This window comes from Mastigoproctus giganteus, chromosome 4 (genome assembly GCF_048544385.1).
Source record: "Mastigoproctus giganteus isolate SK-2022 chromosome 4, ASM4854438v1, whole genome shotgun sequence".
Taxonomy (NCBI): Eukaryota; Metazoa; Arthropoda; class Arachnida; order Uropygi; family Thelyphonidae; genus Mastigoproctus; species Mastigoproctus giganteus.
In genome coordinates this window covers 204,930,440-204,957,219 of record NC_143578.1, presented here as the reverse complement: position 1 = coordinate 204,957,219, position 26,780 = coordinate 204,930,440, and the positions used below count along the sequence as shown (strand labels likewise).

The window sequence follows — 26,780 nt, the reverse complement described above, 5'->3', positions numbered from 1 at the left end:
CAAGTATTAACTGATCATGACATGTTCTCAGGGTTGTAAATCTATCCTCCAAACATAAACAGATAATGTATAATATTTTTTTCCATTTGTATTACACACATATACACTGGTGTTCAAAGAAAGTACATCACTTAGAAATTTCACATTTCTAACCCTTTTTTGCGATGGTACGTTACATTAATGACTAGCATCACAAATAGAAATATAAACAAAAGATATTTATTAATAGTTAAGGCAAAGCTAAGTGATACTTGACAGGTGCTCTCAAAGTATACCAAAATGAGCATTTGCAACCTTTATACGACAGTTATGGCTGAAATGCTATCAGAAGCCCTCAGTTTGCTTCAGTTTATCGTTGGTGTCATGCTTTGGGCAATGTTCTGCTGGGATACCCTGGGTCCAGTCATCCATGTGCTGGGCACTCTGTCTACCACCTGCCTAAACATCATTGCTGACCAGATACACCCTTTCATGGCAATGGTCTTCCCCTCTGGTGGTGCCGTCATTCAGCAGGATAATGCGCCATGCCACACACCTGGATTGTTCGAGACTGGTTTGCAGAACATGAGGAATTCCAGGTACTGGCCTCCAAATTCCCCTGACATCAATCCCATTGAGCACCTGTGGTTTGTGTTGGAACTCCGATCTACGGTGTCTCAACCACGGACCTCATGGTAGTTAAAGGATCTGCTGGTTATATGTTGGTACCAGATACCACAAGACACATTTAGAAATCATATAGCATCCATACCTCGCCGGGTACAAGCTGTTTTGGCTGCAGGACCAACATCTTATTTGGTAGGTGGTCATGTTTTGGCTGATCAGTGTATATCCCATCAACAAATGCATTTTGAACATTTCTGCAACTGACAATGCAGCGCAAAACACATTATTTGCAAAATTCACAAGTTATGTAGATTATTTGTCCACCCTGGTATATCTAATTGTATATTATTATTAGTCATCGGATGCAAGGAAACCTGAGGCTTATGCTGCATCAGCCCAAAAAAATTCCCGAGTTACCCTGAAAAAGAGAGAGGCATTGGGTTTGCCAAGTCCAAACTCACCACATGTGAGCCCCTGGGGTTATTAGGTTTTATTTTTATTTTTTCTTCACCTTCTTTAAGGTGTAGTCATTTCATTGATGATTAACAGTAAATTTCTTAACTCTTTTAATGTCAATACCGTGGTATGTGGCTATGATATACAGTGGGTCCTCATTATTTGAGGATAATTGATTCTAGAAAATTCCACGTAAAAGTAGCACCAAATTTTCGTAATGCGTACCATGTTTTTTTTTTTTGGTAGTTGTTGGTGCATCGGCTTCTGTGGCCATGGTGCACCTCCCAAGGTTTTTGCAGTACTTTGATCCAAGCCTGAGGCGGGATTCGAACCCGCAACCTTTGGGTTGCCAGGCAGGCACTTTACCTGCCTGGCTAGCCCGGTCGGCGCGTACCATGTACTTGTGCATAGGAATCAATGGAATGCAGTAACTGAAAAATGGGAATTATTTTATTCGGCATTTTTTAGTATAATATGTTGAACAACGTAAGGTTAAGTAACGTTTATTGAAGTTGCACTATTTTTGTTTTACAAATAAATGATGAATCCAGAGGTTTTTTTTTTCCTGCTTTATTTTTTCAGATTAAATTGCCCTAACTTTTAGTTATGTCTTTAACTTCACACTTAATTTTGTGCACGATCATGAAGAGGATCGTTCTCACAAAAATATTCAAGTGCGCAGTCACTTTTCTCAAAGGCTTCCTTTAATTTTTTAATTTTAAAATATTTATCCGTTGGTGATTCAATCATGTCATAATTTTCAGCTTCTCCTTCTGTGGTAGTTGGTATAATTCTGCTAGCTCATTTATAAATGGTGTTGAACTTGATTCAAGCAATTGTGTAATATCCCCATCATCAAACTTTGTGGAATTCAGCTTCTTTTGCAAGACTTACAATTTCATTTTGAAACCCATTCACATTGCATTTTTCATATTCATAAACTGCATCAGGGTATAACTTTTTCCATGAGTTATTAATTAATCTACATAAAATTTCTTAACAACCTTCTCCAATCATTTTTATCCTGTTTAGAACGGTAAAAATTTTCCAAAAATCCTCCATGTTATTTTAATTCTTTTTTCTGTTTCAGAAATTAATCCTCATAACTCCGGGGACTCAGATACCCCCCACCCCCTATCTAATTGTATACTTTACTTAGGTTATGTTTTGATTTTTTCTTCACCTTCTTTAAGGTGTGGGAAAAGGAAAAAAAGATCAACATCAACAACCAAAAACCAACAGTAGCAGCTTTCAAACTCCTTCCTATCTTATCTTTACACTTCTTGTCATTTGGAATCCTGTACAATGAACACAACCACTTGCAATTTTCACTTTTACTTTAATTTCCACTTCTCAATTTATTTATATATATATATATATTAATATAAAAATAAAACAAATTTCTGCATTAATTTCTTCCTTTTCTTTTTATTATAATTAATTAGTTTTCAATCTGTTTTATATGGTAGTAGTGAATGGATATGCTAACCCATGCTCATACTACTCTCTATACGCTAATTTTTCGTATATATTCTAGTTTTACATTGGTGGACAGTGCAATGTTGAGTCAGTGTGGTGTGACACAAGCACTGGGAAAGGGAAAATGAGAGTAGGTGTGTGTTATAAAATTAATGAATCTGATGAGTATAATGAGCAATTGTGCAGAGAAATAGAGTGGGCTAGTAAATCAATGTTTTATAATGGAGGATTTTAACTTTCCAGATATTGACTGTAACTTGTGGATTGGTCACTCGCACACTAGCAAGACCTTTGCCAATTTATTGGATGACTGTTTTCTACAGCGACATGATTGTGAGGCAACCAGAGGGAGTAATACTTTTGATCTGATTATCAGCAGTGATTCTTTAAGAATTTGCAAAAAAAGGAACCACTAAGTGGCAGTGAACATAGTGTACTGATGTGGGATTTACTTAAAGATGTAGCTACCATCAGGGGTAAGGGGGAAGGCTTTTTGCTTCCATTAAGGTGACTACAGTGGTCTCAGGCAGTTTTTAAATTCTGTACAGTGGGACCAACTGATGATGTTACCAACAGCAAATTCTAAGTGGGAAGCATTCAAGGAATTAATCTTGGAAGCTACTAGATGTTTCATACCTATTAAGAAATATTGTTCAAAGATTAGGTCTAAATGGTTGTCATATGAACTAATGAGACTCGTGACAGAGAAGAAAAATGCACGGGATACATATAAATTATCAGGTGACACAAAAGCCTATGATAGATATAAGCTAGTCTGTAACCAAGTCACAAAGGAGATTAGACAAGTGAAGGCAGATTACGATCTTTGGCAAAGGACGCTAAGAAAAACAGCAAGAATATCTTTACTTATACAGGGTGTCTCAAAAATATTGGTACAAATGTTTAGGGGAGATGGGTAACATCTAAAGGAATGTGAATCACAGAGGAATCCATAACTGGAAATGTCACGGGAAAGTAGTAGCAGAGGACAAGAAGCAGAAATGAGACAAGACAGTAATTAGTGGCAAACATTTATTTCACATAATATTAACAATGGAGTATGAGATGGATGCATTTCATGATGTTACAACAGATGCTCGAAGGTTCCACCATGGGATGCGATGCATGCGTGACACTGATGCAGCATGGATTGGCGGACACGGTCGAACACACCTGGAGTTTCTTTGACAGTAGCAGCAACGCAGACGAGTCTCGCCACGATATCCATTTCCGTCTCCACAGGCGATTCATACATGATAGATTTGAAGGCCCCCCCCCCCACAGAAAGAAATAAAAGCTCGATAAATCAGGTGAGCGTGGGGGCCAGGCAACGGTCCACCCCGGCCAATCCATCGACACCCAAAACGCCTGTTCAAATGGTCACGAACACACCTTCCATAATGAGCAGGCACCCCGTCATGTTGAAACCAAATGCTGCGTCTCACATTTGCTGGAACATTGTCAAGTAACCCTGGTAAAACTTGTTCAAGAAAGATCCAATATTTAGTGGAGTTCATGTGGAATGGTAACAGGTATGGGCCGACTAAGCAGTCACCGACCATACCTGCCGACACATTTATTGCAAAGCGATGTTGTGCTGCATGGGGGTAAACACTGTGTGGATTGTTGTGAGCCCACACATGAACATTGTGCTGATTGAATAAGCCTCATCCGTGAACAAAACATAGGCTGGAAAATTCAAGTCTTGAACACTTTCTTGGAGAAACAACTGCACAAAAGCCACACGTGCAGGATGACCTTGGGGGAGCAGTAACTGAACCCTTTGGAGATGAAAGGGGTGTAAGGAATCATCATGCCAAACACATGCTGTACACTGCAAGACACTCCTAAGGCAGAGGCAATGGCACGTGTGCTGGTAGTAGGATTATAATGAACACCACTATTACATGAACACCACTATTAATAATGAACACCACTATTACATGAACATGTAACAAAGAGATACTCTTGACCATCTAGCAAGTCATGGATTTTAGAAATTAGATGACACCTGCAATCCTCACAGTCCAGGCAGTGATACATAATGTGCTCCCATGTTTCACTTTAACCACAGTTACAGATAGCATCTCAGGGAGGTCAGTTTATCCTTGACGGATCCTGTAAGGAACAATGTCACATAAACACCTGGGGCAAAGTATAGATAGGACAAAAATGTCAAAATATGTTTATGTTTCATGGTGGTCTCCAGGGTTTCCCCCATTAGCTGTTGTAGCATCTGTATAAGATGTGCCAATGCTGGTAGCGTGCTAAGTGTGGAGTGTTTGTTCTCTTGAGTGTTTGCTGGCTCCTGGCATCTTTGCAGGCATGGGGCATAGAATGAGTTTGTTCACTGCTCCCTGTCTCCCATCCTTCACCACGTGGAGGTGCACCAGGGCTCACATTGCACTGACAGTATGCCCAGGAAGAAGTTCCTCCAGAGAGGTGCCCCCTCTGTGACCAAAAAAAAAAAAAAAGTGAAAGTAAGATTATATGCCAGTGGGAGAAGTCAGGTTGCAGAGAGGGGAGGAGTAAAGTTTTAAGCAGTAGGGGATGGAAGAGAGAGGCATTCCTTGAGAAAAGTAGAGTTAGGACTGTGGAATCCTTTGGTTCTGATCAGGATTCTTCAGCTTGATGTCATGCTGTGGTCTTTATAATTGTTAGTGACTGTCCAATTCGGTGTCCATCTGCATCAGGTTTCTGTTTAGAGTTGTAAGGATTCTTCTGCATTTGAAGAGGCTGCCTGCAAAGACAAGGTAAACCTCTGAGGAATCAAGATGAGATTTTTAACAATTTCTTCATCATATACTTCGGTGATTATTTGTTTTTTTTTTTTTTTTTTTGATTTGGTAGTTGTTGGCGCATCGGCTTCTGTGGCCATATTGCACCTCCCAAGGTTTTTGCAGTACTTTGATCCAAGCCCGAGGCGGGAATCGAACCCGCGACCTTTGGGTTGCCGGGCAGGTACTTTACCCACTCGGCTAGCCCGGTGATTATTTGTAGTTGAGCTCTTAGGTCCTGATAAATGTGGCATTGGAAGATTAGGTGATTGACTGTCTCTGGTGATCTGCAGAAGCAGAGAGGTGTCTGTTAGTCCAAGAGAGTACAACTTAGAGTTTATACTGCTATGCCAGGTTAGCAAAAAAGATAGGTGAAGTCCAGGCCTGAGCCATGTAGTGTATTGTTTGATGAATATTTTAGCTTCTGGTAGGAATTCATATGTGGTTCTTCCTAGTGCTGAGACAGTCCACTCCATTTTCCATTCATTCATCATTTCTTCGATTATTCTCTTGTTGTCTTCTTTAGTTGACATATTCAGGTTTATTGTGTGGTCTCCGTTTCTTGCAGCGAGGCTCTTCCTTCTGTAGTATTGAGGATGGTGGAGGGCTACTTCATGTTGGATTGGTAGCTTGCCACATATGACCTGGAGCAACTGTGGATACTGTTCTGCAGACTCGCGAGATTGCAAGCAGGAAGAACCTTTGGGCCTGCAGTGTAACAAGCAATGGGGATGAAGATACATTCATAATACAGTCTGAGGGTTGAAGGCTTGATGCCCCAGACTTCCCTATTTATCCTGTTAGTTTTCCTGTAACCTACTTAATCTTTTTTACTATATACTTGGCATACGGGATTAAGCTCAACTTGCTGTCCAGTAAAATGCCAAGATATTTATACTTGGTCTCCATCTCGATGGCCTGATCATTGGCTTTGGTTGTTGGTGATCTGTTTAGGGTTCCTCTAAATAACACTTGCTTTGTTTTCGGAATAGAGATGTTAAGATTGTGAACAGAGCACCAGCTGGAAAGATAGTCCTTAGGAAAACTAAGAAACTTGCTCCAGGTTAACAAAATTACAGCCGATAATCTTAAACTGATATCAGTTCCAAGATGGTGGCTTCCTTGTTACCGATCATGAAAACCGACATCGCGATACGAAAAACAGAGATACAACATAGTTATGCAGTAATAATTTGAAATAAGTGCATAAAATGCCAATTTATACATCAGGATGCAAGGCACAACAAATTATAGACATATATAATGCATAAATTAGGAGCAAATCAGAGTGAATGGCAAATCTATATTATCACCATGGCAGCAATGATATTGCAGCTATAGTGCTCACATAAAGTGAGATTGGAGAGATTGCTTCTACAGGGATGGGATACACTTAAATAGAAAGGGTGCAAGAATTTTTGCTGATGCTGTCGAGGCAGTGTTAGGTGGGTCGGAAAACTGCTAGTTGGGGGGGGATACAAGGACTAATATATTAACAGTAGCCAGTGGCAGAGGTGGAAGTGATTCTTGCACTGCTTCTATTGAAATGAGCAGAAACCTGAAAAACAAGATGCAGGATATTTCAGAGACTGCTGGGAGTCATTGCGGTACAAGTAAACACATGGGTTGTGTTAGGGTAGCTAAGAATAGAAACAGGTGCATGTATACCTGCGTGTACACCAATGCTAGGAGTTTGGTAAATAAATTTGATGAATTTGAGGTATTGCTCAAAACATCAAAGGCAGATATTGTTGGGATATCAGAGACGTGGTGTCACACAGATATAAGTAATGCGGAACTGGAATTTGGGGAATACAATGTGTATAGAAAGGATAGACAGGACAGGAGGGGAGGAGGGGTTATGCTATTAGTTAAGAAACACAAAGTCCAAGGAAGTGAAGCCAGTCAACATCGATAGACAGGGCAGTGTCGAGTCAGTCTGGTGTGACATAAGCATAGGGAAATCAAAATTGAGAGTAGGATTGTGCTATAGGCCTAATGACTCTGATGAGTATAATAAGATATTGTACAGGGAAATAGAGTGGGCCAGTAAATCAGAGAGTCTTATAATGGGGGATTTTAATTTCCCAGATATTGACTGGAATTTGTGGGTTGGTCACTCACACACTAGCAAGGCTTTTGTGGATTTATTGGATGATTGTTTTCTACATCAGCATGTTCGTGAGGCAACAAGAGGGAGCAATACTCTTGATCTGATTATCAGTAGTGATTCTTCATGCATTAAGAATCTGCAGATAAATGAACCACTAGGTGGCAGTGATCACAGTGTGTTGAAGTGGGATTTACTCAAGGAGGTAACTACCATCAGAGGTAAAGGGAAGGGTTTTTGTTTTCATAAAGGCGACTATGATGGTCTGATACAGTATTTAAATTCTATACAGTGGGACCAACTGATGATGTTACCAACAGCAAACTCAAAATGGGAAGCATTCAAGGAACTAATCTTGGAGGCTACCAGGCTTTACATACCAACTAAGAAATATTGTTCAAGGTTTAGGCCTAAATGGTTGTCAGATGAACTAATGAGACATGTGGCAGAGAAGAAAAATGCATGGGATACATACAAATTAATGGGTGACATGGAAGCCTATGATAGATATAAGTTGGTCTGTAACCAAGTCACAAAGGAGATTAGGCAGGTAAAGGCAGACTACGAAAAATCCTTGGCAAAGGATGCAAAGAAAAACAGAAAAGAGTTCTTTACATATTTAACCTCAAGAAGGAAAGGGATGAATCAGATTGGTCCACTGGATATGGATGGTTCAACGGTTGAGGATCCTGCTCAGGTGGCTAACAATCTAAACGAGTATTTTGCATCTACATTCACGCATGAGGAGTTATTCAGGAAGGAGAATGATGTAGGTAAAGTAAACATTGGCAGTGAGCTGGATGATTTTGTAATAACTGAGAGGAAAGTGGAGGAGAGATTGTTGAGGATAAACATAAAAAAGGCACCTGGGGTGGATGGGATCTATCCAGTTATATTAAAGGAGGCAGCAAAGGAAGTAAGCAAACCCCTAGCCATAATTATGAGAGCTTCTTTGGACTCAGGGGAGGTACCCATAGACTGGAGATGTGCAAATGTAACCCCAATTCACAAAGGAGGATCAAAGGCTGACACAAGTAATTATAGACCTGTTAGTTTAACTTCTGTTCCAGGTAAATTAATGGAGGCACTGGTTAAAGAAGCACTGCAGGATCATCTAGACAACAATTCAGTTATAGCTCAGACGCAGCATGGTTTTGTTAAGGGCAGGTCTTGACTGACCAATTTGATTGGATACTATGATGTAGTCACAAAAGAACTGGATGCAGGGAATAACTTTGATATTATATATTTGGATCTTAGAAAGGCTTTTGATACTGTTGCACATGGAAGACTGCTGCACAAATTGGAGCAGTGTGGCATTGGAGGCAAATTGCTGCTATGGATAAGGGGATGGTTGAGTGGCAGAAGACAGAGAGTGGTAATCAATGGACACTGCTCAACGTGGACTAATGTTATTAGTGGAATTCCTCAGGGTTCAGTGTTGGGTCCGTTGTTGTTTTCGGTGTTTATGAATGATATTGATGATGGGATATCAAGTTTAATGTCCAAGTTTGCAGATGATACAAAGGTTGGCAGGGTTGTTAAGGACACTACTGACGCTATGCTGCTGCAACAGGATCTGGAAAGGTTGAACAGATGGGCTGAGAGGTGGCAAATGAAGTTTAACATTGACAAATGTAAAGTACTACATATGGGAAACAGTAACCCCAGAGCAACGTATCAACTCTGCAGTACTACACTGACAGTGGTGGAGAATGAAAAGGACCTGGGGGTAATTGTGCAGGCAGATATGAAGTTCTCTGAGCAGTGCAGACGAGCTGCAAGAGTAGCTCATGGTGTCTTGTCAATGATATACAGGAATTTTTCTAGCAGGGATAAGGAGGTGATTATTCCCTTGTATAAGGCAATGGTTAGGCTTCATCTTGAGTACTGTATACAGGTCTGGAGGCCTCATTTCAAGAAGGATGTAGAGCTGCTGGAACGGGTACAGAGAAGGGCAACAAGATTAGTGAATGGAACAAAGGGTTGCTCTTACGAAGAAAGGCTTAAGTTTTGCAAATTACAGAGTCTGGAGACTAGGCACCGGCGAGGTGATCTGATAGAGGTGTATAAGGCTTTGAATGGTTTGAGCATGCTCAATGCCAATGGGATTCTTCATCTTGCTCAGAATAATCACCTCAGAGGGCATAAATTCAAATTGAGGAAGGATGGATGTCGGATAGATGTGCGGAAATTTGCCTTTGGTCAGCGGGTGGTTGGTTGGTGGAACCGACTTCCATCACTTGTTGTTGAAGTTGATAGCCTAAACAAATTTAAAGCTCAACTGGACAGGTATTTCGAACGAACGGAGGGGTGAAATGGGAGTGGTGTGTGTGTGTTTTTTTTTTTTTTTTGGCTGATGCTGAATAAGCTTGCTTTCTTGCATCACATGCCTCTAGTAATGCTAATGCTAATGCTAATAAAAATTTTTAAAACACTAATATCTTTAAGAATGATGTTCCAAAATTCACAAAAGGTCACTTGGTGATACTTCTTCACTAGTTCTTCAAAATGACACCACTGGCGATGATCAATTCCATGTTAATCCAATGTAAAACATTAAAACTGAGCAGCATAATAAAGTGCAGCCACAAAGCATAAAGAGACCTGCGTACCACAGGACAGGAAGGGAGGAGTGATTACACTGTTAGATAGGAAACACACAAAATCTCAGGTAGTGCATCCAGTTGACATGGGTGGCCAGTGGAATGTTGAGTCAATTTAGTGTGGCATAAGCACTGGGAAAGCAAAAATGAAAGTAGGTGTGTGTTATTCTATGTTCAGTTATGCAGGCTGTGCTTAAAAAAAAAAAAAAAAAAAATTGGGCTTGAAATCATTCAGAGACAAGCAATATGACCAGTAAGATTGGTCATATTAAAAGACTGGTGAAAAGGTATCCATATGCAGAGACTTCAAATACAGAGTGTCCCAAAAGTCACTATCTATTTGGCTAAGATGAATTTCATAAAAATGTCCAAATGACATGATTATATGCATATTTTTCTATAAAATATAGATATTTACATTGTTCTTCAAATTTTTAATTTATTATTATTATTTTTTATTTCCAGACCAACACCAATCATGAATGTGGTGAAGTTTAAGAGAACTGGATCTGTGCATGAAGATGTAAGACCTGGATGCCCAGGAAGACTTCGTGCAAGCATTGAATCTATGCACCATGTCTCATGTCTTTGAGGGGATCAAGAATGTTGGTTCAGGATGCATCATGCAGGTTGGGCATTCCAAAAACAACAGTTCACAGAATCATACGTTCCAACCTGCATAAAAAGCCTTACCATATTCAAAATTTTCATAACTTGTGAGGAGGACTATCCACGAATAGCAACAATGTGTGCTGATCTTTGCGATCAAATTGAAAATGATAATCTAATGGATAACATTCTGTTCAGTGATGAGACAACCTTCTAAACACGTGGCAAGGTCAATTGACATAACTGTCGCATCTGGTCAGATGAAAAACCATCTGAAGTCATCAAATGGAAGACAGACTCACCAAAAGTGAATGTGTGGCTTTTTTCTTTGCAGAGACTACAGTTACAGGAACCATTTACCTTGACATGCTCCAACAATTCCTTGAATTCCAACTTCAACAGGATGGGGCACCATGCCATTATGCAAAAATTGTTCAAGACTACCTCAACAATCGTTTTCTCAATCAATGGGTTGGCCATGGAGGACCTCGGCCATGGGTGGCACAGTCTCCAGATTTAGCACCATTAGATTTCTTTGCCTGAGGCTTCATTAAATATGATATTGCCATAAAAACATATTTTTGAAATTCGCATTTATTTAGCCTAATAGACAGTGACCTCTGGAACACCCTGTATGTGGCCAACAGAGTTTGGAAACTAGCTAACTTAGAGGGATCTGCTTAGGGTTTATAAGGCTTTGTGAGGGAACAGGAAAACGAATAAGTGAAATTTTGATGGTATTAAATGATGTAAAAATGAGAGAGTAAATTCAAATTAAGGAGAAAGAATTATAGAATGGATTGCTGGAAGTTTTCCTTTAGCCAGTAAATTGATAATCAGTGAAATAAATTACTTCCATAAGCAGCTGAGGCCAATGCCTTTTGGCAAATTCAAAGGCACACTGGATCAGTGCCCCCCCACATACAGGGTGTCCCCCTCCAAGGCTGGTGTAACAAAAGCCTGGTTTCTTTGTATTGTATGGTAGTAGTAATACTATAATGAAGGAAAATACTAAAATCCACAAGGTAATCTAAGTAGATAATTAATTGTTAAGTTAAATTTTTTTCTGGTGCACAAATACCTCAATATGCCCAATCTAAGGTTACTTTTAGCGAATTATACTACAGTTTTGTAAATGTTTCATAAAAGCAATTACACAGCACCCACTATATAAGCAATAGCTAATTTTAATGATAAACTTTATCATTAATCATATAACAATTACTCTAAAAATGAAATATATTAAATATCTACAAATGTTCATGTTCATCTTTTCTTTTAAGCAACATTCAACTAATTTCAGGTCTGAAAGATTACTACATTCAGTAAAAAAACATGTGATGTCTTACAAATTATATGAAAAACATACTGCTGCTAAAATGATTTTTGGATGACAGATATGAGAAAAACTGAGCTACTAAGATGACAATGAACTGTGAATGTATATTACAATACCATAAGAGCTGAACCTGACACACATTTCATTTTCAGGATTAAGAACCTAAAATATGTGCTGAAGTCATTTCAGTGAAGATGAAATTCTTTCAAGAATTTGTATTTCTTCGGATATAACTTAAAAATTGCTGGGTTAAAACTCACTTCAGATTAAATTATACAAATATTATCACTTTTTATTTTTTATTAAGGAAAAAAAAAAAAAAAACAATTTTATGTGATCTTTCTTCAAGTACTTTCCTTGCTAGTCTGTCCTAGTATTTGTTATTCTGTGTGTGCGCAAGGAATATATAGTATTTACATCTTTCCTTGTTAAATATTAGATTATTTGCACACAGGTTACTGCCACTAAACTTTTCCATCTGAGTTATCCGATAAAATTTCTTCTTCTTCATCCTCCTCGTCGTCCTCATCTTCTTCTTCATCATCATCATCCTCATCATCCACCTCCTCTTCTTTTACTGCTTCAACCTCTTGACTTTCCTGGATCTGATTTTGTGATGTTTTTGCAGCACAGCGGGCACTTCTTCTTATAATATCAAGTTTAGGTTTAGGTTTTCGTGGTTTCACTGTTCTTTTCCTTTTTGTCTTTGGTGCTAAAAGAATAGAGGAAGGTGATAAAAGAAAGCATATTCTAAGACTCTGGAAATTCCACTAATTAAAACTCTCATAACTGAACTACAGAATCATCCCCGAACACAAGTAAATTTAAAATAAAAGCTTTAGGCATATAAGAACTATAAAACATGTCTATACCTGGGTTGGCAAAAGCCTCAGTTACTCCTATGTATATGGTAACAAGCATGGTAAGTTTGCTACAAAATGCATTATGGTGATTTGCTTTACAGATCAGTGGATTTTGCAGCAAACTCAATTTGTTCATAGCTACCTATATAATGAGACTTTTACCAACAATGTACAGAATCCTTGATTTTTAAAAATACTATTATCTCTCTTTATGACCAATTTCTTGAACATTCCAAATGGTAAACAATGCAAAATTTTCCACTTACAACTTGTATATTTTTGTGGTACAGGTTTATAATCCTATTATTACAGAGCTATAAATATGACCAGTAAGATGAACTCTGGATGAAAAAGAAGATAACTGTAGTAATAGAAATTAAGAAAAAACAAAAGAAAATTTCATGAAATAAAAAATTATATGCAACTATATAGTGGAGTGGGTGGGGTAAACAGACCCAAAGCAGAGATAAGATAATGATACACAAGTCCTTAAAGAATAGCATAAGTAATTACTTACACATAATTCAAGTTAAACTGAGATATAATTAACATTAGTAGAGGCACATGATGCAAGAAAGCAAGCTTATACAGCATCAGCCAAAAAAAAAAAAAAAAAAAAAAAACCACGTTTCCCATTTCACCGATTCATTCATTCCAAATGTTTGTCTACTTCTGCCTTGAATTTATTAACATTAGCATTAACATTAGTAGAGGCATATGATGCAAGAAAGCAAGCTTATGCAGCATCAGCCAAAAAAAAAAAAAAAAAAAAAACAACAACAAAAAAAAAAAAAACCCCCTTCACCCCTCCGTTCGTTCGAAATACCTGTCCAGCTGAGCTTTAAATTTATTTAGGCTATCAACTTCCATGACAAGGGATGGAAGTCTGTTCCACCAACCAACTACCCGCTGGCTAAAGGCAAATTTCCGCACATCTATCCTACATCTCTCCTTCCTCAATCTGAATTTATGCCCTCTCAGGTGATTATTCTGAACAAGAGGAAGAATCCCATCAGCAATTGAGCATGCTCAAACCATTCAATGCTTTATACCTCTATCAGATCACCTCGCTGGTGCCTAGTCTCCAGACACTGTAATTTGCAAAACTTAAGCCTTTCTTCGTAAGAGCACCCCCTTTGTTCCATTCACTAATCTTGTTGCACTTCTCTGTACTCGTTCCAGCAGCTCTACATCCTTCTTGAAATGAGGCCTCCAGACCTGTATACAATACTCAAGATGTGTCCTGACCATTGCCTTATACAAGTGAATAATCACGTCCTTATCTCTGCTAGAAAAATTCCTGTATATGATTGATAAGACACCATGAGCTACTCTTGCAGCCCGTCTCCACTGCTCAGAGAACTTCATATCTGCCTGCACAATTACCCCCAGGTCCTTTTCATTCTCTACCAATGTCAGTCTAGTACCACAGAGTTGATACGTTGCTCTGGGGTTGCTGTTTCCCATATGTAGTACTTTACATTTGTCAATGTTAAACTTCATTTGCCACCTCTCAGCCCATCTGATCATTCTTTCCATATCCTGTTGCAACAGCATAGTGTCGGTAGTGTCCTTGACAACCCTGCCAACCTTTGTATCATCTGCAAACTTGGACATTAAGCTTGATATACCATCATCAATATCATTTATAAATAGAGAAAACAATAATGGACCCAACACTGAATCCCGAGGAACTCCACTAATAACATGAGTCCACGATGAGCAGTGTCCATTGATTACCACTCTCTGTCTTCTCCCCCTCAACCACCCCTTTATCCATAGCAGCAATATGCCTCCAATGCCACACTGCTCCAATTTGTGCAGCAGTTTTCCATGTGCAACAATATCAAAAGCCTTTCTAAGATCCAAGTATATAATATCAAAGTTATTCCCTGCATCCAGTTCTTTTGTGACTGCATCATAGTATCTAATCAAATTGGTCAGGCAAGACTTCCCCTTAACAAAACCATGCTGTGTCCGAGCTATAACTGAAGTCTTGTCTAGATGATCCTGCAGTGTTTTTTAACCAGTGCCTCTGTTAATTTTCCTGGAACAGAAGTTAAACTCACAGGTCTATAATTACTTGTGTCAGCCTTTGTGAATTGGAGTCACATTTGCACATCTCCAGTCTGTGGGTACCTCCCCTGAGTCCAAGAAAGCTCTCATAATTATGGCTAAGGGTTTGCTTACTTCCTTTGCAGCCTCCTTTAATATAACTGGATAGATCCCATTCACCCCAGGTGCTTTTCTTGTGTTTATCTTGAACAATTTCTCCTCCACTTTACTCTCAGTTATGACATGCTTCTCTAGCTTACTGCCAGAGTTGAATACACCTCTGGCATTCCCCTCACTGAATAACTCCTCATGTGTGAATGTCGATGCAAAATATTCATTTAGTTTGTTAGCTACCTGAGCAGGATCATCACAGTTGACCCATCAATATCAAGTGGACCAATCTGATTCATCCCCTTCCTTCTACAGTTTACATAAGTAAAGAACTCTTTGCTGTTTTTCTTTGCATCCCTTGCCAAAGATTTCTCGTAATCTGCCTTTGCCTGCCTAAAATTCTTATGTAACTTGGTTACAGATCAACTTGTATCTAACATAGGCTTCTGTGTCACGTGTTAATTTATATGTATCCCATGCATTTTTCGTCTCTGTCATATGTCTCATTAGTTCATCTGACATCCATTTAGGCCTAAACCTTCAACAATGTTTCTTAGTTGGTATGTAAAGCCTAGTAGCTTCTAAGATACGTTCTTTGAATGCTTCCCATTTTGAATTTGCTGTTGGTAACATCATCAGTTGGTCCCACTGTATAGAATTTAAATACTGTCTCAGACCATCGTAGTTGCATTTACAAAAGCAATAACCCTTACCTTTACCTCTGATGGTAGTTACCTCTTACTTCAGCACACTGTGATCACTGCCACCTAGTGGTTCGTTTATCTGCAGATTCTTAATGCATGAAGAGTCATTACTGATAATCAAATCAAGAGTATTAGTCCCTCTAGTTGCCTCCCGAACATGCTGATGTAGAAAACAATCATCTAATAAATCCACAAAAGCCTTGCTAGTGTAAGTGACCAACCCACATATTCCAGTCAATATCCGGGAAATTAAAATTCCCCATTACAAGACTCTCTGATGTACTGGCCCACTCTATTTCCCTGTACAGTTTTTTATTATACTCATCAGAGTCATTATGCCTATAGCACACTCCTACTCTCAATTTTGATCTCCCAATGCTTATGTCATAACAAACTGAGTGGACACTGCACTGTCCAGCGATGTCGACTGGCTTCACTTCCTTGGATTTTATGTGTTTCTTAACTAGTAGCATAACCCCTCCTCCCTTCCTATCCTGTCTATCCCTTCTGTACACATTGTACTCCCCAAATTCCAGTTCTGCATTCCTTATATCTGTGTGACGCCACGTCTCTGATATCCCAACAATATCTGTCTTTGATGTTTTGAGCAATACCTCAAATTTATTTACCAAACTCCTAGTGTTGGTGTACACGCAAGTATACATGTAACTGTTCCTATTCTTGGCTACCCTAACACAACCCATGTGTTTACTTGTACCGCAATGACTCCCAGCAGTCTCCGAAATATCCTGCGTCTTGTTTTCCAGGTTTCTGCTCATTCCAATAGAAGCAGTGCAAGAATCACTTTCACCTCTGAAGTTGGCTACTGTTAATCTATTAGTCCTTCTATCCCCCCCCCCAATCTAGCAGTTTTCCGGCCCACCTAACACTGCGTCGATAGCATCAGCAAATATTCTTGCACCCTTTCTATTTAAGTGTATCCCATCCCTGTAGAGGCAGTCTCTCCTGTTAAAAAGTACAGACCAGGCTGAAAAAAATTCTACCCCTTGAGCCTTGCACAATCTTTCCAGGGCCGAATCGATCGACAAGGCTCTCATCATATACTCCCTCCTATCATGTCTGGGCAGAATTGCAGACACTTTCAAATTCAATCCTAATTCATGGCTTTTTTTCAACAGTGACCTGTCCTTGTTAAGTAATTCTGGCGGTTATATTTAGGCTATCAACTTCCACAACGACAGATGGAAGTTTATTCCAGCAATCAACTACCTGCTGGCTAAAGGCAAATTTCTGCACATCTATTCTACAACTGTCTTTCCTCAGTTTGAATCTATGCCCCCTCAGCATTGAGCCTGCTGAATCCATTCATGGCCTTATATACATGAATCAGATTGCCTTGCAGGTGGCTAGTCTCCAGAAGCTGCAATTTTCAGAACTTAAGCCTTTCTTCATAAGCACACCCCTTTGTTCCCTTCACCAGTTTTGTTGCCTTTCTCTGTACTCGTTCTAGTAACTCTACATCCTTCTTAAAATGAGGTTTCCAGACCTGTAGACAGTACTTGAGGTGTGGCCTGCCTTATACAAGGGGATAATTACCTCCTTATCCCTGCTCAAAAAATTTCTGTATATTATTGACAAGACCTCATGACTAGGGCTTACAATACTGAGATCCCGAATACCGGGATCCTGGTAATTTTTTTTCCGGTATTCAAATACTGAAATTGATACAAAAATACCGGTTTTTCGGTTCCAAAAAAAAAAAAAAAAAAAAAAAATATTGTTTATGATTTAATCACATAAAGGTTATAAAATCACCTTTATGTGAATAAAAATCACCTTTATGTGAATTTATAACCACCAACCAAAAATGCGCCTCTGTAGCCAGGTGAGCTGGAGCAGCAGTGCGTAGCACATGCTTCTGTGTGTTCTATGCTGCGTGTGCCCTGATCTAATGAAGAATGATTAGATCGGGGTTCAAGCCCATGACCACCAAATACGGAGGATGCGGTAGGTCAGGGAATGACCACCGCATATCTCCAGCCCAGATAAAAGGTGAGGGTTGGCGTCAGGAAGGGCATCCGGTCGTAAAAATTTCATGCCAAAACAGTAAAAACACTGACCTCATATATATATATAATGGGAAAAAGGCAAGGACAAAAAAAAATTATAAATATATACAAAAGTATACTGCAGCAGAATTTGGCAAATAATTTGTCATGCAATTAGATTCCAAGACTCATTGGAACAGTTTATTGTCCATGCTTGAAAGCTTTTTTGAGTTGCGATATTGTATGCAGAAAGCTTTAATTTATTTAGATTCAAGTATTTATTTCTGTGAGGATGAATTTAATTTATTATCTGCGGCTGTATCTACATTAATACCTAGAAAGTTAGCAGTAGATGCACCATGCCGCAAAGAAGCAACTCTTTTAACTGCAGATGCTGCCATAAAATTTTGATGAAAACTCTTGGCAATCAAAATTCTGAAACAGTTAGAGAATTGCATACAGAATTGAAACCCCATACTTCACAGAAGCGTACAAATTTATTTCAGGTTCTTCAGTATTTGCAAAGCAGGGCACAACACAATAGCAAATTATTTAGTATTAGTAATGGCCATATGGTGCAAGGAAGCCTAAGGCTTATGTTGCACCAGGAAAAAAAAAAAAAAAAAAAGAGTAAAATTATAATAAAATGAAATAAAATAAATAATTAATAAATAATAAAAGAAAAGCAAATAGACAACCTATGCATTTCCCTCCTCCCATCCAGCTGACCTTTGAATTTCCCCAACCACTCATGAAGGTAACTTATTCCAGTAATTTCTAACTCGCTGGCCAAATTAAAACTTTCTGCAATCCAGTCTAAACTTATTCCCCCCCCCCTCAACTTCAATGTATGGCCCATAGTTCTAGAATCATTTAACCGCGAAAATTCTGTCCTCATTCAACCTGTTCACAATTCTCGGAGAACTTCATGTCTGACCATATCGTAACTCCCAAGTCCCTTTCCTCCAGTGCTGACTTCAGTTCAACTCCACCAAGTGTAAAAGTTATTTTGTGGTTGCTGTTCCCGAGGTGTAAGACCTTGCATTTTGCTGAATTAGTGAATTGGTGGCACAGCTGCCACTTTTCTGACCACCCGGAAGCCTATCTAGGTCACTCTGAAGAAACTCTGCGTGGCGGTGATCATTAACTACTCTGCCGATCTTTACATCACCTGCAAATTTAGACATCACGCTCTTCATCCTTTCATGGATGTCATTTAAGATAATCAAAACCAACAATGGTCCCAATAATGATCCTTAGGGAACCCCACTTCTTACATTAACCCAATCTGAGGAACAACCATTTATCAAAAAACCCTCTGCTTGGTGCCCTCAAGCCATCCTGCTATTCATCTAAGGATTTTCCCAGTAATTCGAACCTGTTCCAGTTTATAAAGTAACCGCTCGTCTGGGACTGAGTCAAATGCTTTGCTGAAATCTAAATAAACAATGTCGAAATTATTCCCTAAATCTTGCTCACGAGTGACCCTGTCAAAATATCTAAGCAGATTAGTTAAACACGATTGTCCCTTTACAAAACCATGCTGCGTATCCTTCAGAATTCCATTTCTATCTAAATGATCCTGAAAATTCCACCCTTGATCATTGCCTCCACGATTTTCCCAACTACTGAAGTTAGACTTACTGGTCGGTATTTCCCACTACACTCTTAGAACCGCCCTTATGTATTGGAGATACATTGGCACTTTTCCAATCCAACAGAATCTCTCCTGAGTCCAGTGATGCTCTCATAATTAGCATTAGTGGTGTAATGCACTCACTTGCTGCCTCCCTTAAAATTATATAGTATATGCTATCAACCCAGGAGCCTTACTCGCCTGTAGGCACGAAAGTTTTTTTTATTAAATAATCATGTGAAATTTTAATATATTTAATTACATATTTTTCCACTTCACTCCCATATGTTCCCATTGGCATAAAGGGTTTTTCTTTTGTAAATGTCGATGCAAAGTAAGTGTTGAGTTCATCTGCAACATCAGTTAGGGCTAATACTATCCCATGCAATTACATATGGATCCGATCTGATTGGTCCTTCTCTTCTTTGCATTTATATATGTGAAGAATTCCTTAACTGCACTCTTTGCTCTCTTCTTTATTCCTTATCCTGACTCTTTTCACCGAATTAGCTTGTAAAGATACTATAGTGAAAATTATACTTCACTTAATAAAATGTCTTTCTCTTTCAGAAAATGATGAACAGAATATAACCTTGGAAGACCAACACGGGACAGAACAGTGTTCTGAGAATTCTTTCCAAAATAAGAAATTTCCTGACTCTAATGAGATTTTAAAAGATGAACTTGAGTGGGAAATTAGTGAAATACTTTTTAAATATTACTTCTAAAAAAAAGTTCAAAGCCTAGAATATACAGACTGAGATCGTCTATGACTATCTAGCACCATCTAGTACAATAGTACCATCGAGCATAGAATCCGAAAGGACGTTTTCTGCCACTAATCAAATACGTACCAAAATTAGATCCAGTTTAAACGATAACACTATATGCTTAGTTTCTTAAGAGCTCACTTTATTCGGACAAGTAGTATGGATGTGTAAACATAACTAAACTTTGCAGTATCAATATATATTTTTTTGTTATCAGAATAACTGTATTTTTAATAATTTTTTCAGAATATTTATTATTGCAATAAAAGTTTATTTAAAACATGAATTCAAGTAATTACAGTACTTCTGTTTTCCTTACTTTATTGCACCTAATTGTCATCAAAATTTATTGAGAAAAATGTTTGTGGAATTCCGGTATCTTGGTTTCACATTTCTCTGGAATTACTGCTACCCATATGTAGTACTTTGCATTTGTCAATGTTAAACTTCAGTTGCTACTTCTCAGCCATCTACCCAACTTTTCCAGATCCTATTACAGCAGCATAAGCTTATACAACATCAAGCAAAAAAAAAAAAAAAAACCTTCTCATTTCACCCATCCATTCGCTCCAAAAGTTTGTCCACTTCTTTCTTGAATTTATTTAAGCTATCAACTTCCATGACAGATGGAAGTTTGTCCCAACAATCAACTACCCGCTGGCTAAAGGCAAATTTCTGCACATCTATTCGACAACTGTCTTTCCTCAATTTCAGTTTATGCCCCGTCAGGTTTGTAATCTGAGTAAGAGAAAGAATTCCATCAGCACTAAGCATGCTCAATCCATTCAAGGCCTTATACACTTCAATCAGATCAACTTGCAGGTGCCTTGTCTCCAGACACTGCAATTTGCAGTACTTTCGCCAGTCTTGTTGCCTTTCTCTGTACTCATTATAACAACTGTACACAGTACTCAAGGTGTGGCCTGACCATTGCCTTATACAAGGGGATAATCACCACCTTATCCCTACTAGCAAAATTTCTGTATATCATTGACAAGACCCCATGACCTACTCTGGCAGTCTGTCTGCACTGCTCAGAAAACTTCATATATGATTAATAATAGTGGTTATTTTGCAATTTTTTGGTGCTTATGTGCCAGTAGAAAGTAAACAAGTGACAAAGTTTATAAAGTGAAATTTACAATATACAAAGGGTACTAGGAAAGTTTCGCAATACAGCTTTGTTTATTTAATTTTTTCAAAGTAATTTCCTCTACATTCAATACACTCTCCATCCTCCGAAACCAATCTTTAAACCAGTTCTGCCAAGTTTCACTAGGGAGTAAAGCACACTCGTTGTCCCAAGCCCGTAGAAGGTCCTCATCACTGGAAAACCGCCTCCCTTTTAGCTTCATTTTCACATGCGGGAACAGTGCAAAGTCGCAGGGAGAAAGGTCTGGACTGTAGGGAGGGTGCTCGAGAAGTTTCAGTCCTGTCGTGGTCAAATATTCGGTGCAGGCTTTGGCGCGGTGAGCTGAGCATTATCGTGATGGAGGTACCAGGTGTCCATCCTTGACTTTGGCCGCAGGTTCTTCATAGATCCAATGACTTTAGGCAGGCATTGTTCAGTATACCACTTAGCTGTGACTGTCTTCTGCGTGTCCAAAACGACACGTTCCACAATTCCACTCGATTTGAAAAATACAGCTATCATTTTCTTCTTTACAGATCGGGATTTTCTGACAATTACGGGTGTGTCGTCATAATCAAAGACCCAAACTTTGTTTTGAGCCTTGGTCGGCAGATCGTAATAGTACAGCCAAGTCTCGTCACCTGTCACGATGTTGTTCACATACCGAGATTGTCCCTTATCAAACTTTCTTAACATCTCCTGGCACCAAGTCACACTGCGAAAATTTATTTTTTATTTTGTTACACAGAGCATTAATAAAACTACAATAAATAAATTAGCTTTCGGCTGGGTGGCAGCCTTCATCGGATTAAAATGCTTGAATGGCAGTTGGAATAGAGATGCACTGCCAGGATGGTGCGTGAGGCACGTGGTTAATTGTTTGTTGATGTTTGTGGCTGTGACGTATGGTGGTGACGTGGCCAGCGTTTGTCTATGGATAGAATTACTGACTCTGTGATGGGGTTAACTTGACAACCACTGTTCCTGTTCAAAGCGGTGTCCGAGCATTTTATATTTAGCGATTCCAACCAGGTACGCCTCAGGTAATGGTGGGACCTGTCCACAACCACGACATCGCGGTGTGGATCGATGTCGTGGTGGGTTGTCCAGACATGCTCGGCGATAGCTGAGTGTTGTACATCTGCCAAACGGATCGCCCTTTTATGTTCTGAGAGACGTTTCTCGAGTCGACGTCCAGTCTCTCCAAAGTAGCAGCTCGTGCAGTCACGGCAAGAGATGCGATAGACCAAACCACTCTGTAGAAGGGTGGGGACAGGTGTTTTTATGTTGGAAAGGAGAGAACGCAGTTTCTTGCCTGGGAGTTGGATGCACTTTATCCCATGCGATTTTAGGATTCTACCGATCTGCTGTGACAGGTTGGGGTAGTATGGGATGAATGCCCTCATGGATGACTCGTCACTGTTGGCGTTGCTGTTGGTTGTCACAGTGTCGCGTGCTTGTAGATCACACCTGTCAAGGACGTCGATGGGGTAGCCACACCTCATAAGGTCTACTTTGACTCTGGTGATCTCTTTGCGTCTTTCATCTGCGGAGCTGGAGTGTGTCCAGGCGCGAGTTAGCAAGGTTCGGGCAGTTGAGAGGAGGTGGCCCCGTGCGTGTGCTGACTGGAAGTTGGTAAATTGGCCAGCACACATAGGCTTACGATAAACTGTCGTCTTCAAGTGTGTGTGTGTTCGCGCCGGACAAGTGTATCTAGGTATGGTATAGAGTTGTTCGACTCCAGCTCAATTGTGAATTTTATGAAGGGCGATAGTGAGTTGAGGTGGGTTAGGAGTCGCTGACCTGAGTCTCTAGGGATGACTACGAACGCATCGTCTACATAGCGACACCAAAAGGCGATGTGATCTGGTGCGTGTGTAAACGCACGTCCCTCTAACTCCTCCATCACGAGGTTTGCTGTGACCGAGCTGACAGGGGAACCCGTGGCTGTGCCATGTATCTGCTGGTAAGATCGAGTCATTAAACATGATTGCACCCCCTGTTAAGCACAGTCTGAGGGCGGCGGAAATGTCATCGGGCGTCAGTCTAGTTCTGTTGCTAAGGGTTCCATCATTATCCAAGAGTTGTTTTGCACAAGAGATGGCAAGTTCCACTGGGATGGAGGTAAAGAGTGATACGACATCGAACGATGCCATGACTTGATCTTGCAAGATGGATATAGTGCGGATCCTTTCTATGAACTCAACACTGTTGGAGACGGTGTAGGTGGTCTTGCCAACTAGAGGAGAAAGAAGTCTCGAGACAAATTTAGACAGCTCGTAAGTCGGTGATCCACAGCAGGATACAATAGGTCTTAGTGCACCTTCGGCAGGCGATAAAACCGTGGGATCTGACACCCGGAGGCACGGAGGTAATTATGGGTTGACTGTGTGATTTTCTCTTGCTTCAGCCAAGTGTTGATGAGGATATTCACCTCTGACTCCCATCGTTCCAAAGCCCTGTTGGGGTTGATGGTTAAGGGTTTGTAGACGGTAGTGTCTCGTAAGAGCAGTAAGGCTTTCGCCATGTAATCAGTGTGGTTCATTACAACCGTACGATGGCCTTTGTCCGCCGGTAGAATGACGATGGATGAATCCCGTTTCAGTGCCTTGAGGGTAGAAATCTGTATACGGCTGAGGTTTGAAGAGACGGGGCGGGCATGGTGTAGAACTGCTGCAGTCTTTAAGCGGTTTGCGTTGGCTACATCTTCTGGGAGGCGTGATAAGCTTGCTTCCACACCCAAGGCGATGTCGGTGATCGGTGGGTGCTTTGGAAGAGCGGCAAATGTCATGCCAAGGGTCAATAAGTTAATTTGTTCTGCAGATAACTGCTTGCTGCTTAGGTTCATTTTCTTAGGTTCTTTTATTATGTACCAAGTCACACGTCGTGTTATCTGCTCTTCAGTCAGTTGATGCGGCACCCAGAGAGAACAAAGTTTCTTCACGTGCAAATGATCTTGCAGAATCGAACGAATTGCTGGTGCATTTAGGCCCAAAGTATCCTCTATCTGTTGGTAGGTCACTCGCCTGTTTTCGTCAAGCATTTTCCTCACAGCAGTAACGTTTTCCTCCGTAACTGACGTTCGTGGCCTTCCCGGCCTCTCAGAATCCTCCAGAGTGAAATTTCCCCTTTGGAATTCTCTATACCACCTGAATATCGTTGTACGATGTGGACAATCATCATCTAGTGCAAGAGTCATTTCTTCTAAGCACTGGTCTATGGTTAAACCACGCACGAAATTATACCTCAAAACTGTCCTTATCTCATTTCGTGACCACGATGCCATCGCAAGCACTTTACACTCTCACTACTAATGAATAACTGAGCCCATCGACTTGGCGCGGCGGCTACTATGCACGTATGAACATGTCTCAACATGCAGCAACAAGCAGCTTCCTGTGATTCATTGTTGCGTCATATTGCAAAACTTTCCTAGTACCCTTTGTATAGTGAATAAAATTAAAAATGTAGACTATCTTACAATAATGGGCAACTTAACTTGTACAGAAAATAAAATACAGGGAGTTCTTGCTTTACGTGGTTTTTTTTTTTTTTTTTCAAGTATCAAGTACCAACAAAATTGAAAATATGAACATTAATTGCAAAAAATTAATGTTAAACATTCATAAATACCACATTTCAAACCATGCACGTAGCTAGACAAGACTAGCAATAATTCAGACACAGCATGGGTTTGTTAAGGGAAAGTCTTGTCTGACAAATTTGATAGGATATTATGATGTGGTTACAAAGGAACTGGATGCAAAAAATAATTTTGAAATAATTCAGGAAAGCTTTTGACACTGTTGCGCATGGAAGACCATTGTACAAATTGGAGCAGAATGGTATTAAGGGTAAGTTGCTACAATGGATAAAAGGATGGTTAAGTGGAAGAAGACAGAGGGTGGTAATCAATGGGTGCTGCTCTTCGTGAACTAATGTTATTTGTGGTGTCCCACAGGGTTCAGTGTTAGGTCCACTGTTGTTTTGTATGTTTATCAATGATACTGATGAAGGTATATCAGGCTTAATGTCGAAATTTGCAGATGATACAAAGGTTCGCAGGGTTGTTAATGACAGTAATGGCAGTGTCTACTGCAACAGGATCTAGATAATTTGGGCAGATGGGCTAAGAAGTGGCAACTGAAGTTTAACCTTAACAAATGCAAAGTACTGCATATGGGTAGAAGTAACCCCAGAGAAACGTACCAACTGTGTGGTACTACACTTAAGGTGGTAGAAAATGAAAAAGACCTGGGAGTAATTGTGCAGTCAGATATGAAGTTTTCTGAGCAATGCAGACAGGCTGCCAGGGCAGGTCATGGGGTTTTGTCAATGATATATAGGAATTTTGCTAGCAGGGAGAAGGAGGTGATTGTCCCTCTGTATAAGGCAATGGTCAGCCCACGCCTTGAGTACTGTGTACAGGTCTGGAGGCCTCATTTTAGGAAGGATGTAGATTTACTTGAGCGTGTACAGAGAAGGGCAACAAGATTGGTGAGGGGAATGAAGGGATCCTCTTACCAAGAGAGGCTTAAGTTCTGCAAATTGCAGTGGCTGGAGACTAGGCACCTGCGCGGTGATCTGATTGAGGTATATAAGGCCTTGAATGGGTTGAGCACGCTGAATTCTGATGGGATCTTTCCACTTGTTCAGATTACGAACCTAAGGGGGCATAAATTCAAATTAAGAAAAGACAGATGTAGAATAGATGTGCCGGAAATTTGCCTTTAGCCAGCGGGTGGTTAATTGATGGAACAAACTTCCATCTGTCATTGTGGAAGTTGATAGGTTGAATAAATTTAAGGAGGAACTAGACAGGCATTTGGAGCGAATGGTTTGATTTTTTTTTTTTTTTTTTTTTTTATTTGGCTGATGCTGCATAAGCTCACACACTTGCTTTCTTGCATCACATGCCACTACTACTACTACTATACAATAGTGTTCCCCGCTTTTCAATATTAATCCGTTCCAGAGACACCATCATATCGTGAAAATATTGTAATGTGAACCAAATAAAACATTGTTTTTGGTAATTCATTCCATGACTTTGGAAGTTGAAATTTTCGCTAGGTAATACTCTCTAAAAGGTAGTTTTTATAGTGTAAATTGTATTAATTACCAATTCAAATCATTAAAATGCACTATGCTTTCATCATTATCATATGTTCTGTTATAAGAACCAATTTTGAACGGCTTTGTGATATTTTCCTAAAGCACATTTCTGGAGGTCATGACCATAAAACAATTTGCACTTTCCGGTTTATTGGGCTTTTCTGTTACTACAAGCCATTATAAATGGGTAGTAAACTCCATGATATTGCATTTGCAAAAATACTGATAGCTGAGATTGTGTTTTTTTTTGCATTATTATGGTTCAATGTGTTTCCCCTTTACTGAAATTTTCAATAGTATAAAAAACAAAAAAATTTTCAGAATCTTCTCTTTATTCCTTGTTTCCGTGCAAATCGTGTTAGTTGCAATTTATGCGTTCCGTTAAAAAATGCTTATGCATGCT

General features: G+C 39.6%; 2 protein-coding genes across 2 annotated transcripts in view; one reads left to right on the top strand and one right to left on the bottom strand.

Annotated features, from left to right (window-relative positions):
- The window catches only part of LOC150087339 (uncharacterized), a 353,008-nt gene extending 342,382 nt beyond the window's left edge, over window positions 1-10,626 (top strand). Inside the window, exon 20 of the mRNA XM_090372447.1 lies at window positions 10,500-10,626. Coding sequence (XP_090228573.1) covers window positions 10,500-10,626 — 127 coding nt within the window. The remainder of the gene's footprint in view (window positions 1-10,499) is intronic.
- Window positions 10,627-12,357: 1,731 nt separating this feature from the next.
- The window catches only part of Pbp95 (proximal sequence element A Pbp95), a 542,864-nt gene continuing 528,441 nt past the window's right edge, over window positions 12,358-26,780 (bottom strand). Inside the window, exon 22 of the mRNA XM_090372002.1 lies at window positions 12,358-12,694. Within this exon, the coding sequence (XP_090228128.1) occupies window positions 12,447-12,694 (248 nt within the window). The 3' untranslated portion in view covers window positions 12,358-12,446. The remainder of the gene's footprint in view (window positions 12,695-26,780) is intronic.